The sequence below is a fragment of the Pleurodeles waltl genome, chromosome 8, assembly GCF_031143425.1.
Source record: "Pleurodeles waltl isolate 20211129_DDA chromosome 8, aPleWal1.hap1.20221129, whole genome shotgun sequence".
Classification (NCBI taxonomy): Eukaryota; Metazoa; Chordata; class Amphibia; order Caudata; family Salamandridae; genus Pleurodeles; species Pleurodeles waltl.
The window spans coordinates 1,380,688,871-1,380,707,640 of NC_090447.1; the positions used below are offsets into that span (position 1 = coordinate 1,380,688,871).

General features: G+C 45.0%; 1 protein-coding gene across 3 annotated transcripts in view; it reads right to left on the bottom strand.

The window, feature by feature from the left end:
* CEP57 (centrosomal protein 57) overlaps positions 1 to 18,770 on the bottom strand; it is a 210,605-nt gene that overhangs the window by 179,505 nt on the left and 12,330 nt on the right. For all 3 annotated transcript variants that reach the window (XM_069202403.1, XM_069202402.1, XM_069202401.1), the window contains exon 2: positions 2,999 to 3,152. In XM_069202403.1, coding sequence (XP_069058504.1) covers positions 2,999 to 3,152 — 154 coding nt within the window. The remainder of the gene's footprint in view (positions 1 to 2,998; positions 3,153 to 18,770) is intronic.

The window sequence follows — 18,770 nt, forward strand, 5'->3', positions numbered from 1 at the left end:
GGAAACACAGTTAATTTTCCCAGCTCTGAGACAGTTTGTTCTGTCATCTCAGCTCTTCCTTAAGTTAATGATGTTTAAGTGATGCAGCGGTTATTTTTTTTAAATGGGTCTCCTGGGATAACCCCAGTTATCTTACAAATTCATATTCTAGTAGCAGCAACTATCATAAATATTCTGAACTGCGTCTCATTATAAAACTGTACATTTGGTTATGCCCAGGTGAGGGTAGCTACCACAGTCTCAACCCTCACCTGACCCACCTTAAGTCTATCACTTTCAGGATCATTTCATCACTGCCAGCATAAAGAAAGCTTGCATAGGATTCAAGTCGCTCTAAAATTCCAATAAAGCGTTGTATTTTCTAGACCCTTGTCAGGCATGCTCTAGACCTGCCAGGAGTGCCAGTAGTTTCTTTGAGCTTCTCTAACACTGGCTGATACTGGATTGCGGCGATAAAGCAGTTCTGGTCTTCTTGGACCTGGATGCTGCATTTTATTAAAGCAATCGTCCCATCTTGATTTATCGACTACCCTCTGTCAAAAATCTCAGAGAAAGCACTTTTTTTGGTAAACAACATACGTATTCTCTCCGCCCAACCTTTTGCTTACACAGATTTCCCATCATACTTGACATTCCCTAAGGCTGTGTTCATTTTTGTTTTATTTCATTTATATGTTCAGCCATTGCTTCTCGTTAGCTTCTTCAGCTTTTTTACTGTGTGGATGACACGCAGCTTGTCATGCACCTCGACCAGAGTGAGAGAAATGTCACTCAAATGTGTAACCCGTCTGTATCTCCTTGACAAGTCTGTTTCCTAAACTAACTTGGGGGGGGGGGGGGGGGGGGGGGGGGGGGGAAACAGAGATGTTGCTTATGGGGACACCACAACACAATGTGATGGCACCCTCTGAACACCCTCCGTCATTCTGCTCATCCCAGTCATCCTGAATATGGATCTTTCACTCTCTGAACAGATCAAACTCGTGATTCAAGCGTGACCATATCATGCCACTTGTAGTGATAGTTGATGCCCCGTACAAAGTCTGATGGGATGTTCTCCCAAGTTTCTTTTATCTGTGAAAGCAATACCTGGTTGATATCGAGTGGTGGTAATCAGAAGCAGCAATGTCTATTTGTCTCAATGATGACCTCATCACAAACTAGGGGGGGAAAAATTTATGGTCTTTCCTTTTACTGTATTAAACGTTTACTTAACCTTATACTTTCCGACACCAGGCACGGTGCGGTTTGTGCACTTTTTACATTCTTGTGTAAAAAAATTTCACTATTCATGTCTTAATCTAATAACTTATAGATCAGCTGATAACTAAGAATATGTGTAATTAGATTTCCCCAGAGATACCTCTCTTTTATATTTTGTTCCATTAACCTTTATGTGTGCTAATTTTCTCCAAAGGGAACAATGGATAAAATATTTAAAACAACTTCTCTGGGTACACTATCATATAATTTAGTTCCTTTAGAGTGAACGGCATCAAACAGCAACACCGGGGTTTCCCTTAACTTGAATACCAAAAAACACTGAACATTTCTGGCCATGCATGTAGCTGATCTTCCAGTAATTACCTTAAATAGAGAGTATTTGAATCTTAATGCAGCCAATGCCGCCGAAAAAGCATTAGGAACCCCAACCAAGCATAAAAGACGTACATTTCTCAATATACTGTAACATACCATGTTGCACTGTGCAGCGGTAATCCTAACATGTCAAGGATACAGGATTATGACCTTTTTCACACTGCTTCTATGGCGAGTTTCACAAGCATGTCCTCATTGCTGCCACGTATTCCATCGACCTGCCTCTGGACAGAGGAGACACAGCTGCTCTCATCTTCCTGGACCTCCCCGCAGCATTTAGAGTCTTCAATCCCATCCTCATCCAACGCCTACACGACATTGGAATCCAAGGACATGCACTCCAATGGATCTGCTCCTTCCTGACTGGAAGGGCCCAAAACAGTAGGCCTGGCATAGTACACCTCAGATGCCCACAGCCTCATCTGAGGAGTTCAGCAAAGATCATCCCTGTCCCCGACCCTGTCTAACATCATCAACTTCCTCTCCTACACTGATAACATGCAACTCATTCTCTTCCCCATGGACAAGACTCCCAGTACCTGGATCAATCAAATTCAATGACTGAAATTGCAAACTGGGATGAAGAAAAACTGCCCCAAGGTGAACACCGACAAGACCAAAATCATGATCTTTGAAAAGAATACCTGACGGTGGTACCCCACATGGTGGCCAACAGAGCTAGGACAGATACCTGTCCCCAGCAAGAACATCTAGATTGTCATCGACAGCAAACTCGACATGGCCATCCAAGTCAATGCCGGCACTGCCTTATGCTTCCATAACCTGAAGACACTGAGGAAGGTTTTCAAATGACTCCCAATTAGCATCTTGAAAACCGTCATACACGTCCTGGTCACAAGCAAGCTGGACTACGGGAACAGCCTCTATACTGGGATCAACAGAAAACTAACTAGAAGGCTACAATTAATAAGAACTTGGAGGCCGGAATCAAACTCCACCTCCCAGGCTTATACCACACCACATCACTGGCTCCCCGTATACAAACGAGAACAATTCAAACTCCTCACCCACACTTTCAAGGCACTACATAACACTGGCCCAGCATACCTCAACAATTACATCTGCTTTCACAAACCTTCTAGGAACCACCCCTCGTTTGGACTTCTATTTGCACACATCCCATACATACAAAAACCAGACTTGGCAGTCAAACCTTCTCCTACATCGCTCCTAGAGCGTGAAATGACCTGCTACTATACATAAGAGCCTCATCCTCACTTCTTAAATTTTGCAAGAAGCTCAAGATCAGGCTTTTAGAGTAGCTCCACTATGGCCTAGGCTTAGCAAGCCTTGCACGTGCTCAGCCTCAGGATACCCTTCTAGGTGAAAGTGCATGCTACAAATCTGCATAACAAAACACAAATCCTTAGTTTCATACCTCTGCTGTTACTTTCTGGATATGGAATGATTGGCTTTTCTGGGGAACGATGCAGTTCAGAGTTCAAGAATGGCTTTCCTTTGGGATAACCCACGTAGGAAGTGGAGGACTCGCCTGCTGCCATAAATGTTCCATGCGAATGCCGGGACAAGTCCTGGAATAAATCAGAGAAAGTTATTCAAGGTGATGCCTTTTAAAACCACAAGGCTTCAAAATAAGATAACTGAACAATGACAGGATATGTTCTGGGTCTCCTACTGTATAGCACCTATCTTTCAATGTATCTGCAGTACTTTGATATCATCAACAAAAAAAAAGTCAGAACTACATTTGACTAAAGGACTAGCCAGAGCCGTTGTTCTGCTTTGCTTCAAGCTAAGAGGGAAACTATGCCAGGGAATGCAGCACTCCTAGTTTGTGTAATGAATGTATGAAGGCACTTCCCAGATAACAAAAATATAAATATGGGCATTTAATCTGAATGCAGTAAAACACTAGAATACTTACAGCAGATAAACAATGACATGCATCAACAATATGTATACAGTGAATATATATATATACATATATATATATATATATATATATATATATATATATAAAAATAAATAAATATAAATTGTATGTGCACAGCCAAGCTAGATAATGAAACATTTCCTAGCTATCGTAACAGGAAGTTTCAATTCTATTAAGGACCGGAGGCGAGGATTAGGCTTTTCTTTCTTCACTTTATTTCAACAGCAGCGTTAAACAAGTGTTTAGATCTTCAGTAACTACATTTCCCATGAAACACCGGGGAAAAAACAACTAAGAAGGACCATCCAGCAGCGTCCAATCAGCAGTCATACAGGACCTGAGGAGCCCGAGCCAACGCCTTTCTCTTCCTCTTTCTTCCTGCAACCTCCAGTAGAATGGGTCTCGTTATTCTTGTTTTGAGGTATCCGTTCCCAAAACAGCATAGAGTGATTAACACCAATCAACTTAAGGAAAAGTGTGACCAAACATTTCAAATGAGACATTACAAGGACTTCAAAACTTATCAGCATCTACAGAAACATGCATTAATGTAAAAAGACAAAAAGGTTCCAACTTTAACAATTTGTTTTGGAAGCAAAGGGTATTTCAGACTACCCACCTGGTATATAGGGTGGGATCCTTGATCTAAGGGGTGGGCTAATCCTCGCCTCCGTGTCCTTAATAGAACTGAAACTTCCCTTTACGATAAACTAGGAAATTGTTTATTCTATGTCAGGACCAGAGGTGAGGATTAGGCTAGTTTAAAGCTTCTTGACCACTAGCGAGGCCATGGTTTGGATGGGTCTAAAGTAGGCCTTGAACGTGGATTCAGAGGACCAATCTGCTGCATTTAGCAAACGATCTTCCAAACGAGCACCCAAGGTGAAAGCCTTAGACGCCATTGCGCCTCTCGCTGAATGGGCTCCAAAAATAGAAACGTCTATTCCTGCCTCGCTCATAGCCCATTTAACCCATCTGGTAATCGTAGGGGACGAAACCGCTTTATGGGGTTTTGTTAGGGCGATGAGAAGTGTATCTCCCCAATGCAGCCTGAGGTCACTGGTCATGGCTTCGTAAGCCTTGATCGCTCTGACCACACACAGTTTTGGATTCTGTGAGAATTGGTGATATGAAATTGTACGAGAGTTAGATTTTGTACGCCTGTGGATATGAAAACGGACACCTTTAGGAGTAAATACGCTACCTGTTAAATCCAAGGCTCTGACGTCCGAAACTCTGCAACAGGATATAAGGCATAAGAGGGCTGCCAGCTTGCCCGACATTTGTTTTCTGGAGAGATATTTATTAGAACAGCAAGTGTAGAAGAGAGTCGAAACCTTACTGACATCACAGAGGGAAGAATAGCGGGGTTGGGGAGGAAGGGATAGCCTAATGCCTCTCAGCAGCTTGCATACCATATGATGTTGTCCTGCGGGAAACTCTTCAATCGGACAGTGACCCGCGGAAATGGCAGGAGCGGAAAGTATTAACTGACCTATATGCCATCCCTTTCAAAGCTAGAGACGCTATGAAATTAATTATATGGGCAACTCCTGCCCCCCTGGGATCCAGATGTCGTTGAAGGCACCAACCCAACCAGCATTTCCATGCAGAATTGTATCTTCCGTTACTGCTCTCTGACCAGGCTTTGGGGAGGAGAGAAGCCGCTTCCTGTGAAATTCCTGGGATTTTCCATCGTTCCCGGTAATCCTCCACACCATCAGACTGAGACATCCTTTCCCTAAGAGGGAGTGGGGGGGGGCAAAAAGGTCTATGGATAGGACTCCATTGTTCAGAAGAACTTTGTCTGAAGTTTCCATAGGCTTGCGTCATTCCAGTGATGCAAGTGCCAGTCTGCCACCTGATTGGATGTTCCCGGCAGATGTCCTGCCACTACCAAGATTTGTCGAGGCAGTATTCCCAGAAAGATTTTGCTAGATCGGAAAGAGACTTCGAGCAGGTGCCCCTTGGGGTTATATTTTGAGACGGACTTAGGAACGTACTCGCTGCAGGATAAAGAAAATAAAGTAAATCAATTCTAATAGGCATTTTGGAGATACGCAACAGCGCAGAAGTTCGGAATAAGACAATTAGAGAACAAGGGATATATCAATAATTTAACAAGTGGAGTCCTCTAGAAAGGAGGTCCTGACGAAATCCAAGGGTACTCCCGGGATGAAACGCGTGTTGACAACGGGACGACGGGATGGACATTTATTTCATGAATAATCTTTGGATGGATTGCAATAATTTTGGACACTTATGAACATCTTTTCGAATTTACAACTGTGAAGTAACTAATATTTCAGTGGGAATATGGACTATTGGATAATTAATCCTATGAATTTTTCGTTTGTATTAAAAATTGGATGTAATTGTAACTTTTCTTTGATTGTGCGGAATTTTGTAATTAATATTAGTATCTGTTTACTGACTTGGTGTATAATGACTCATAATAAATACACGTGTGCGAATACTTTCTGTGTAGATAGAGGTAACGCTGTGTTACTTTATTGGGGAGATTGGAGGGTGCGACCCCAGTATTTTGCACCGTGTACTGCAAAACAATTTACAGCTTTATTTATGGGGGCAGGAGCGCCTTATCACTCGTAATTCACCCCCCCATGTAGATTGCCCCGTGGTGGTTGGTATAACGTAACACCGCCACGATGCCCATCTTCAAAAGGGCACAGCATTGAGGCTGGTCTCTCATCCAACAACGTATTGCGAAAGATCCTGCCAGGAGTTCCAGGCGGATCATACAGAGGGAACATTCTTCAGAAGACCACACTCCGCCTGTGGTAAACCCCCCACATCGAGCTCCCCAGCCGGAAGCGCTGGCATCGGATTCTATAACCAGATCCGGTTGAGAACCGAAGATGGCGCAGCCCTTCCATGTTAGCGATCCACCACTGGATTTCCGCTTTGGCTTCGTCCGAGAGGGGAATCATCTGAGAGTATGTGAGGCCTCTCCGGAGATGGAAAATCTTCAGCTGTTGTAGGGCTCGATAATGAAGGGGACCCTGAAAGATTGCTTGAATGGAAGATGAAAGGAGGCCCACGATATGAGCCAGGTTGAGAAGAGATATAGTTTCCCTGACCAGGGTCCGTCCGAGTTTGTTAAGTATCTTGGATAATTTGCATGCCGGGAGGCTGAGGGTGGTTCTGACTGAGTCCACCACGAAATCCAGGAACTGGAGGGACTGGGTCGGGGTCAGAATTGACAGTCTTGTTGATGACGAAACCTAGAGACTCCAGAAGATGAATTGAGAACTGGAGATGGAAGGAGAGTTGATATGGGCATTGATCCATAAAGAAAAGGTCGTCTAGATACATTATGAGCCTGATACCTCTGGACCAGAGATATTCTACCACGGGTCTTAAGAGCTTGGCGAAACACCAAGGAGCAGAGGAGCGGCCGAAAGGTAGAGCGGTAAACTCGAACATCTGTTCTCTCCATTGGAACTGGAGTAAACGACGATGAGGAGGAAAGATGGGTACTGTTAGGTAAACATCCTTCAGGTTGGGGCATACTAGCCAGTCGTTCGCCTGCAGGAGGTCTTGTATGAGGTGGATCCCCTCCATTTTGAAATACCAGAATACCAGAAAAAGATTGCTGAATAATCCTGAGGGATGGGATTGGAGGGGGGGGTGGGGGTGGGGGGGAGGAATAGAGGGGAAGAGGGAAAATGGAGCAATATCTGGGTAAGGCCTATTGTGTACAAGACACGCGGCCCAAATTGGCAAATCGGAGTTGATGACGTCCAGGGGTTTGTCCTAGTCTTGAATTTTGTTAGGAATGTCGCAATATTGGTATCAATCTCGAGAGTGAGCGCTACTTTATCTTTAAGAGAGGGGCGAGGACGTTCCCCCTAAGGTTCCTGACCGCCTTATCTAGCGGTTTGCAGACATGCCCCGCCAAGTAGGAAGCCACTTTGGGTGCTGATAGACACTCCATCAAACGCGGGTGAATCAGGTCGTCGAGATCGAGCATCAATCAATCACAATATTTATAGAGCGCACTACGTACCCGTTAGGGTTTGAAGGCGATGAGGGGGGGGGGGGGGGCAGGGGTTGCTGCTACTGGTCGAAGAGCCAGGTCTTGAGGAGTCTCCTCAAGGCGAGAAGGTCCCGGGTCTGTCGCAGGGCGGTCGGGAGGGCGTTCCAGGTCTTGTTGGCGAGATGTGAGAAGGATCTGCCGCCGGAGGTCTTGCGATGGAAGCGGGGAACTATGGCGAGGGCGAGGTTGGCGGAGCGGAGTTGGTGGGCGGGGACGTAGAAGTTGAGTCTACTGTTCAGGTAGACTGGTCCGGCGTTGTGGAGTGCCTTGTGTGCGTGGATGAGGAGTTTAAAAGGTGATCCTTTTGTCCACGGGGAGCCAGTGTAGGTCTTTCAGGTGGTGGGAAATGGGGCATCGGCGGGGTATGTCGAGGACCAGTCGGGCGGAGGCGTTTTGGATGCGTTGTAGGCGTCGGAGGTCTTTTGCTTGGATGCCTATGTAGAGTGTGTTGCCGTAGTCTATTCTACTGCTGACGAGGGCCTGGGTCACCGTTTTTCTGGTGTCCGTCGGGATCCATTTGTAGATTCTACGGAGCATGCGGAGGGTGTTGTAGCAGGAGGAGGACACGGCGCTGACCTGCTTGGACATGGTGAGGGAGGAGTCGAGGACGAAGCCCAGGTTGCGTGTGTGGTTGATTGGTGTTGGAGGGGGGCCCAGTGCGGTGGGCCACCAGGAGTCGCCCCAGGCCGAAGGGGTGCGTATGAGGATCAGGACCTATGTCTTGTCGGAATTCAACTTCAGGCGGCTTTTTCTCATCCATTCGGCGATGGACTTCATTCCCTCTTGGAGGTTGGTTTTGGCGGTGAGTGGGTCTCTGGTGAGGGAGAGGATAAGCTGGGTGTCGTCGGCGTAGGAGAGAATGTTGAGGTTGTGCTGACGGGCCAGTTGTGCGAGGGGGGCCATGTAGATGTTGAATAGCGTCGGGCTTAGGGAGGAGCCTTGGGGTACGCTGCAGATGATGTTGGTGGCTTCGGAGCGGAAGGGAGGGAGTCAGACTCTCTGGGTTCTGCCGGAGAGGAAGGAGAAGATCCGGTTGAGGGCTTTCTCTTGTGGTCCGGAGGATCGTTATCTGCGCCCGGAGCGTTTTGTGAGGGCTTCAAGGGCGGTGTGGGGTGCCTGGGTCTTTCCAGTTCCATGTCCGTTTCTGAAGAGTGAGGAGACTCATCAGGTTTGTCAGGCAGGGGGTCAGGATCTTGGGAGTTCTCTATAAAAGGTGCACAAAAGGCCTCCAGGGTGACGTCACCTTCCCCTGCACATTTCGGTTTAGGATCCAGACTTTTCGCCTGCCCCAGAGATCTAAGTCCTGAGGGTCTGGCCTGATCTTCCCTTGGAAGGGGTAGAGGGCATTAGGATACCATCAAGTCTAGCTTCGTCTCTAGGGGAGCCATTTGCTGGGTGACAGCCTTGTATATGGAGGCACCCCTTATTTGGCAGGAGTTGTTGTCTATAGGGAGTAAGGAGATCTGGGGACTCAATGGAGGAGGAACAGAGGTGTCTTCACAGTGGCTCTTCTCGGCCAAGCTGCAGCCTGGATTAGGCGCTCTATGCAGCACTCGCTGACCCGGAGGGCAGTAGTCTTTCAGGGCAAGCCCTAGAATTGATGTGCCCAAGGCACTTGAAAATGCCCATTTAATGTTAAATCAGGACGCTAGTTCTCCCCAATCTTTTGTTTGGGGGTGAGGTGGAGGTTGCAGTCAACTCCGATTTGCCAATTTGGGCCGCGTGTCTTGTACACAATAGGCCTTACCCAGGTCAGGTGTCAGGCCGGCTCCTATTAAATTGAAGGACAGCTCACACCAAGCGTGGGGATATTCGAGTCCTCCCGGCGGTGGCAGGCTGCAGCTGCACGTCAGTTGCCGTTGTCGAAACGAACAAAACTGACGCACGCCGGCTGCCGGTGTCTCACACGCGGAACAGAAGGAATGTGAAAAATGTGCAGGCCCTCTAGCGGTCAGAAGACCGCACAGTGCTCGGTGCCCTGATGTGTTTCCGCAAAGGTGACGGGAAGCGTTCCTGTGGCTATAAGGAGTTTCCCTTAGCTCTTGAAGAGGTTTCACAACAACCAACACAGAAAAAACAGACGCATACACAGTTTTCCAAAATAGTGAATGGTATTTATCTCGCTGCGGGAGCAGTGAAGAAAGAGGAAGAGATGCCGTTGGCTCAGGCTCTTCAGGCTCTGGATGACTGCTGATTGGACAATGCTGGATGATCATTCTTCGTTGTTTTTTCCTCATGTTTCATGGGAAATATAGGTGCTGAAGATCTAAACACTTGGTTAATGCTGCTCTTGAAAAAAAGGGAAGAAAGAAAAGCCTAATCCTCGCCTCCGGTCCTGACATAGAATTAAGGATAAAAATGTATCACCATGGGGATCGAATACACCATCATCCTGGTGCCAACCTCAAGCTTTGGAACCCTGGACAGCTAAGACAGGAGAAGCTTCCCTGATGGGACTTTGTTCTGGGCAGTGCATCTACCCACAAAATGAGTTCCTTCCACCTCAGCGCCAAGCTTCCCCACCTTGTATACCTTTCACAACCCAAGAAGGTGGCTCTGGCAACCTCTCCCTCCCTTCGCATAAGTTACGAAATTCAAGCTCTGGCTGTACTTGGTCTGCATCGAAAACACGCAAAGGAGCGGGCCCTGCCCCAATGCGCATTTCAGAGGCAGAAGAGCAGTACTTTTCCATAATGAAAACATTTTCAAGCTGAGACTTATCACGTCTACCGTCCACATCCCCTATGTTATGTTCCTGCACAGTGCGGTGCTGGTGAGAAGAAGCAAGAACATGTAAAAATAAGCTTTGTGGAAAAATACCTGTGCCATTAATATGACAGCATCTGAAGCTAAGCACAGAACAAAATGGAGTCAGTGGTCAAGATGGAGTTGGTGGTTAAATACAGATAGCATTACAGCTGCAAATAATACAACGAACCGCTTAACCCATATTTTATAGACAGGCATAACAGACGAAATGTTACTACATGAAAATAAAGATCAAAATAAGCTGTAGCATGCCCGCATACAATAGCAAACAGCATCCACAAACAAAAACAAAATATGCAAATTTGAAGTTTCTTTCTCATTTAGATTCTTGGTAAGCTGGAAGGCTCAATAGATTAGGTTTTAAACATGATACACTTTCAGACTACTGTTCTGAAAAATATACCAAATCCATGGGGTCGGCTCTGGCAAAAGTGTAAAAAAAATATAAACACCACAAGAGAGATTATTTGTGCTGGATATTCTCCTAATGTAAGTCTATTTTGGTAGCTGAAAGTAATTCACAACAATTTTATGACACAAAACCTGAATCATCATACAACTAATACACAATTTGATCAACAAACAAAGGAATGCAAAGGCAATCTCACCAAGAGAGTGGAACACTGGAAGGCTAAACTTATCAACTGCTAAGAGTGTTGCATTCTTAGAATGAAGTCCTTTTTAAAATAAATATGGTGTACGATCATATCAAATCCTCTCTCTAAAAAGTTACAAAAACACTAAATAAAGTGATGAATAAAAAAAAAAAAAAAAAAAAAAAAAAAGACACCAGAGCCAATTTGCGTTTCACTCACAAGAAACCAAGGATTTTTGTTTTTCCTCAATTCTTTTGAGGCCAAAGTCCTTAATTAAAAAGAGGTGATTTATTTGACTAAATAAACATCCTCTTGGTATAGTTAATGTGAATCTGTAAACAAATAGATAGATTGGCCGAGATGACCTCACCATGTTGTGGCCATGGCGAAGAAACTTTTGCTCATGCACTATTTTTTTTTGTTGCTCTGAGTATAGCAGGGCTAGTGCCAAATGGATAATCCCACTTTGCAGGAATCTCTGAATCACTCAGCCGTGGATACCTGCAGAATTTTATAATCGGATACTAGCAAGCATTTTGTATTTGCAGTTTCTAGGTATTTATTTGCTATGTGGCGAATGAGGGGGAAAATGTTTTATTACTGGCTGACTGAAAGGATATCAGTGATGTAAGTGGAAATGACGCTCGGGCTGACACGCCAATTAATTTTTTGTTACATATTAACTTACTGAGTGCTTGCTGCCTTGGACTAAGTCGGAGGTCTTCAATATGAGGGTCGCGACTCCCAGGGGGACCGTGGAGTCCTGGAAATAGGGTTGCGCATTCCCTCAGCCGATCGTTTAAAATGCATCCGCTGAACTTTTATTGATTGAGTCTCATGTGCTGTGAAATGAAGCTGCACAGATAGCTAAATAATCATTTGTGCCGGGGGCGCGCTTCTTAAATGAAATGTAAATGTGAGCTACAAGTTGATCTGCAATGCAAATATTAAATTATACAAACATAAAGGATGCTTTGGAGCCAGTTCTGGCTTTAATTGATCGAATCACTCAAAGCTTTGTGATGACAAAGATTTGTTTGTTTTGAGTGGTGGTGCAAAGAGTTAACAACTGGGCTGTGAAGTATATGCTTTTAATTGTATATACATAGTGCTTACTACACCTGAGGAGGTGTTGAAGGGGCAGCTATTAAAGAATGTATTACATATGGTCTGGTATTACTTAAATCTACATTTTGGTAACACAATTTTATCTTAAACCTTTTTTGTGCATTTTGTAGTGGCTTATCTTATACAGTGTGTAACGCAAATATAAAACAATGACTTACATTTTCACTGTGCTTTCTGACACAGGCTGTGACCTTGTGTCACTAAAAACACACGTCACTATTCTCCACTGCACCAACCAAGATTTAATTCTGTGGATGTCTGGTTACGCACAGACCTCTGCAGTGCATTAACTAATAGAGGTTTCATAATGCAGTACAGTGCATTTCCCAATGAGTAACCACTTTTTTATTTATTTTTCTTTTAAGCTGCCCGTTATTTTATATGTAGCTACCTGACGGTAAAAGACCTAAGGAAAAAAAACTTGCAGAATATTCTGTGGCATATTTATGAGAGGCTTGCGCCATCAGAGCTTCACTTTTATTGACGCTCCGGCAGATCAAGCATCTCAGTCATACCTATGAGGTGACGTGCAGCCACCCTAAGCAGCTATGCATGGCCTCATAGATATGGAGTAAGTCAAAGCAGCGCAAGTCACTGCTTTTCCTTACTCAGTGTCAAGGAGATGTTCCATGGGCGTTGCAGTGGGTGTTCCCATGCAACACCCATGGATTTTGATGCTGCTCCAGATTTACAAAATCACTTAACTGGAGCAGTGCCGAAAACCTTACACAGACATGAGGAGAAAGATTTTCATTTCTCCTCATTTTTTACTCTTTTAAAGTGTGTTGCACATTGAAAGAGAAAAGTACCTCTCAGGATGTTTTTATTCAGGAAGGTGCCCCTTCCTGCACAAAAACAACCCTGCCTATGTTGGCGCTATACAGAAATTTGTGCACCAGCGCAGGGGGAAAGGACAGGAATGCACTTTCATGCAACTTTTATATTGTGTTAGGGCAGTGTAGCAAGAAGACTTGCGGCGCTTGTTAGAAATGGGTTTTTGGTTGGCAGTCAGGTTACCCCCTGTCCAAGCAAAAGCCCTCACTCTAGTCAGGGTAAGTCACACACAATCCAAGATTATCCTGTGCCCACCCTCTGGTAGCTTGGCACGAGCAGTCAGGCTTAACTTAGAAGGCAACGTGTAAAGTATTTGTACAATAAATCAGACAATACCACCATATAGCACCACAAAAATACACCACACAGTGTTTAGAAAAATATATAATATTTATCAGGATAATTGTAGGTCAAAAGAATAAAGTTGCAATGGGAAATTGTAGAGATACCACTGAAAAGTGATATAAAGTGTCTTAAGTCTTTATAATATAAACAAAGTCTCTTTCTAACCACAAGTACCGGGTTTGGAGTGGAAAAATCTCCTCAGAGGGCCACAAAGGAAGAGGTGTGTGGAAAAAGGGTGTGTGCGTCGATTTCTCCTCAGCACACACGGACTTGCGTCGTTATTTTCCACGCGGGGAAGTCGTGCGTCGTTTTCCGGCGCGCGGACAGTCTCTTTCTGTGGATCTCGGGGATTACCAGATGTCCCGGGTCTGTGCGTGGATTTTCCTGCTTGTTTTCCGGCTGCGCGTCGTTCTGCGGGGCTGCGCGTCGAAATTACGTTCTCACGGCAGGCGCACGTCGATTTCTCCTCTAGAGGTCGGGTGGCGTTGTCCTTGCGAAGCCGTGCGTCGGATTTCCGGTCGTCCCAAGAGCGTTGTGTCGATCAGCGTCGGTGTGCGGCGTTTTTCTCGCCGCGGAACAAGCTGTGCGTCAAAATTTTCGGCGCACGGAGCATCCAAGTGAAAAAGAGAAGTCTTTTTGGTCCTGAGACTTCAGGGAACAGGAGGCAAGCTCTATCCAAGCCCTTGGAGAGCACTTTCACAGCCAGACAAGAGTTCAGCAAGGCAGCAGGCCAACAGCAAGGCAGCAGTCCTCTGTAGAAAGCAGACAGGTGAGTCCTTTGAGCAGCCAGGCAGTTCTTCTTGGCAGGATGTAGTTTCTGGTTCAGGTTTCTTCTCCAGCAAGTGTCTGATGAGATAGGTCAGAGGCCCTGTTTTATACCCAATTGTGCCTTTGAAGTGGGGGAGACTTCAAAGAGTGGCTAAGAAGTGCACCAGGTACCCTTTCAGTTCAATCCTGTCTGCCAGGGTCCCAGTAGAGGGTGTGGCAGTCCTTTGTGTGAGAGCAGGACCTCCACCCTCCCAGCCCAGGAAGACCCATTCAAAATGCAGATGTATGCAAGTGAGGCTGAGTACCCTGTGTTTGGGGTGTGTCTGAGTGAATGCACAAGGAGCTGTCAACCAAGCCCAGCCAGACGTGGATTGTAAGGCACAGAAAGATTTAAGTGCAAAGAAATGCTCATTTTCTAAAAGTGGCATTTCTAGAATAGTAATATTAACTCCAACTTCACCAGTCAGCAGGATTTTATATTACCATTCTGGCCATACTAAATATGACCTTCCTACTCCTTTCAGATCAGCAGCTACCACTTCAATACTGTATGAGGGCAGCCCCAATGTTAACCTATGAAGGGAGCAGGCCTCGCAGTAGTGCAAAAACGAATTTAGGAGTTTTACACTACCAGGACAGGTAAACTACACAGGTACATGTCCTGCCTTTCACCCACACAGCACCCTGCTCTAGGGGTTACCTAGGGCACACATTAGAGGTGACTTATATGTGGAGAAAGGGGAGGTTTAGGATTGGCAAGTACTTTTAAATGCCAAGTCGAGGTGACAGTGAAACTGCACACACAGGCCTTGCAATGGCAGGCCTGAGACAAGGAAAAGGGACTACTTAAGTGGGTGGCACAACAAGTGCTGCAGGTCCATTAGTAGCATTTAATCTACCAGCCCTATGCACCGAGAGTGCACCTTACTAGGGACTTGTAAGTAAATTAATAGTCCAATCAGGTATGATTCCAGGTTACCATGTTTTAAGGGAGAGAGCATATGCACTTTAGTACTGGCTAGCAGTGGTAAAGTACGCAGAGTCTAAAAACCAGCAAAAACAGTGTCCAAAAAGTGGAGGGAGGCAGGCAAAAAGTTAGGGGTGACTACCCTAAGGCTGTCAGGTCTAACAGCGCTGCTCCACACAAATTCTTCATAAATGAGGACCTTTGTTTCTAGCCACACCCTTGACGACGCCCCAACACTCACTGGCGTCTGGTTAGTTAAACACTGTTTCACTTTATTTCCTCACCGTAAAAATGATTTGCAGTGGAAATAGGGGATCTTTATGATTGTCGATGATGAGGAGTACCAGGTTCCAGAAATTTTTGTCAGAAGGGGGTCCTTATGCCTAAAAAGTTTTGAGAGGGGGGTCTAGGCATCAAAACGTTTGAAGACCTCTGTTCTAAGTGGATGGATTTATTGGTTGGCCTTTGAAAAATAATGCTGCCTTTTTAACCTGCACAGTCCCTTTTGTATAAATATAATGATAGATAATGTTTGAATTATTGCTCTTAACCACTTTTATCTCATGATATTTGTAGGTCTTTTTATTGCTTTTATATAGCGCTTACAGCCATACTGATATTTGGATTTTTAAATGTCTCTTCTATATTCTTCTTTTATGGCGTACCGCTGAAATAAAGAATGCTGACTGAAAATAATTGTTTCCCTTTTATTACATGCGTATTTTCATTTTCAAATGGGGTTTTGTTTTTATACTGACAACTCACTTTTGACAGGTGTGGTCTCCATACCTCACTTTCCACTGTGTTCACCCTCTATTTAATGTAGGACTCCAGCTTACTGCTATTTTTCCCGGGGAAGTAGACATCTTCCCATTTAGCACAAAGCAGTTCATAATCCACCTTTTTTGCTACACTTCGACACCCAAATATTACAATATCTTTGAAGGTCACAGGATTCTCTGCAGATCTCCACAGTTGCTATATACAGTTACTTCCAAATTGTCCTGCACTTCAACCATGGGAGTGGTAGAACTGGCTAGTCTCAGGGGCAAAAAAAGATCGCTGGGCTGTGTTAAGTGCAGAACTGCACAAGGCCTCGTTTCAATTGAGGGAAGGTGTCCCCTTAGTCACAACTGAAGGGGTTTGGGTAAAGACCAAATCATTGTGCAGAATGTGAATGAATGAATGAATGAATAAATATGTTTATTGTTTTAGTCAGCTAAAACCATAACAATATTTAAAACACAATCTAAGATTTTAAAAATGTTTCTAAAAACAACTAACATGTACTCTTAAAAAAAAAAATATATATATTAAAGAAAAATAAAACTTAAAAAAAAGAGAACATCAATGTGGGAGGGTGCAGGAGGGAGTAAAACTGTGGAGAATGCACATCAGTTGCGTGCTGACCCTTGCACACTAACCACCAGGGCCACTTCAGAATATATTAGGTAGAGTGAAACCAATCTCTGCTGCCGGTCTTAGTACCAGTGCTTTCAAGGCAGTGTACACAGCTTTATGACGAAATGGTCCGATGTGCGCCATGGGCAATAACTTAACCAATTTACAATTTAATTGCTGGTAGTCAATACTGAGGCTCGCTATTTTGGCACTTCTGCATGTGCGGATATCTCAATCACTAAGCGACTCTTTTTAAGAGTGTTACAGGGAGAGAGTGCAGAATGGGACAGATGCATACAAGATGAATTAGGTCCTCTTTTTAGGTTGAGTGTAGGCGTTCGATCTGGTGTATACTTAAGTATACTTATACTGTGGGTTAAGGCAATTTCATTTGTTGGTTGCAGTGTCCTTTAAAACTTCTTGCTGGCTAGTGGTCGGTTCTGCTTTTCCCCCCCCTCTTTTTACAATTTCAGAGCAGTGACCTACTGCTGTATTGTTCCACCTAGGTTCTTATCTGTAGCTGTGAATGATTGTTTTACATTTCTTTGGTGGTCCCCTTTCAGTGTGGGTGTTTTAGGCTGGTAGCTGCCTGCATTTTATTGCAACATTCTGTTCCTCCCATGTCGCTGACATTTGTATTGGCTTTGAGTGCTGTCCTCAAACCCCGCTCCTAAAATAAGCTCATTTTACTGAACAAAGGTCTCCTAAAATACACTTATTTTACTAAACAAACACCATTTGCCCTTGCATCGCAGAGTCTATCTTTTTCTCCAGGGCCCCACTCTGCCAGCACTCATGACATCGCACACAGGGCATTGCTAATCTCCTTTACTGAGGCCATAAATCTTCTCAGGCTGCTCTGCTAACTTCATTAGAGCTTCATTGAAATGTAAGGCAAAAATGTTTATTTTCTTCAGTATCGAGGCTACTTCCCTGTTTGTAGGTTTTCAATATATTAATGGGTTTTCTTTGTTTCACGCCTTTACTTTGGTTTTAGTGTATTCAGCTACAGGTTTTATTGTTCAAATATTACCGTGTCTTTTCTTTGGATTTGTTTTTTTTTCATGCATTTGTGAGTGGTTCTGTTTGGAGGCTGTTTTAATTAGTTTTGTGTCTTCCGCTGTGGTTTTTCCATTACTTTTGGGAGTACTTCCACTTGAGGGAGTTTCTATAAGAGTTTCCTTTGATTTGAGAGCGATTCATCCATTTTGTTTTTCTTTTCTCAAAGGCTCCTCCATCAAGCCCTTATCTAGGGCATGCTGGGGAGTCAAGGGTACCACATATTTTCAGGCTGTGGTAATATTCCCTTGGAAGGGTCAGTGTGTAGATGCAGACAAGACACCGCTTTCTCTGCTCACAGTGACACAACTCCCTCTGTGTGCTCTCTTTCTCTCTATCTCTCTCTCTCCCCAAACCCCTTGGCAGGCCCCTTAGCACACTCAGCAGCGGTCACCCACCTCCTCTCTTAATGCTCTGTCTTATCTCTTGATTCTCTCATAGCTCCTTCTAACTGCTAAGTCCTGCTCATCCCCCCCCCCACCTCTCCCCTCCAGACTCACCCCTTCCTCTACTTGCCTCTCTCGGATCTTGCCTCCTCATCCGTCTGCTTCTCCCCTCCCTTCTCGCCAGTTTTCTTTTCACCCTCGCTCGTCACTTGCTCTCATCCTTTTTACAACACTCCCTTCTGCCCTTAATGCTTCTCCTCTTGACAATCGTCTCTCCCCACCATCCTCTGGTTCCTCCATTTCTTCCCTTTCCAGCTCTTTCTCCCACTTGTCTTTCTCATCCCATTTACCCCTTCACGGCCCCCTTTATTGATCTTGTGGTATGCTTCCTCTCTTCTCCAGCTCTTAACTCCCTCGCTATTTCCTTCTCCTCTTATAATCTTTCTCCCACTCAGGATATTTTCCTTTCTCCCTCTCTTCATTTCTCCTTCCTCCTATTATCCCTTCATGCCTCTCCCACTTGTTCCTTTTACACTCCCACACTCCCCTTTCACCCCTTCTCTCTGCTCCCATCCTCTTCCCATTGTTCTCCCTGTGCCCACCCAGTCTCCATTTATCCCATTTTTCTCTCTCCTCTATTTCCATCCTGCCCCCCTCTTCTCCCTAGTCCTCCTCCCCGTTTCCTCTTCCCCTCCTCCCTCTAATGGTCTCCCCCTATTTTCTTGCTTCTCTTTCTCCTGCTCTCACCCCTTCTCTCCTCCATTTATCCTATTTTGCTCCCTCTCTGAGCTCCCTACCCCCTCTCCTGGTTTCGCAGAAATTAAACAGCAATCTGCATGGAGAAAGGTGTTGGTTTCGGCCCCGGCTATCAGCAGAACTTTGAACCGGGCGCTGAGTAGTTTGTGGCCACCCACACTCTGGACAAGAGCCGTGAGTGCACATA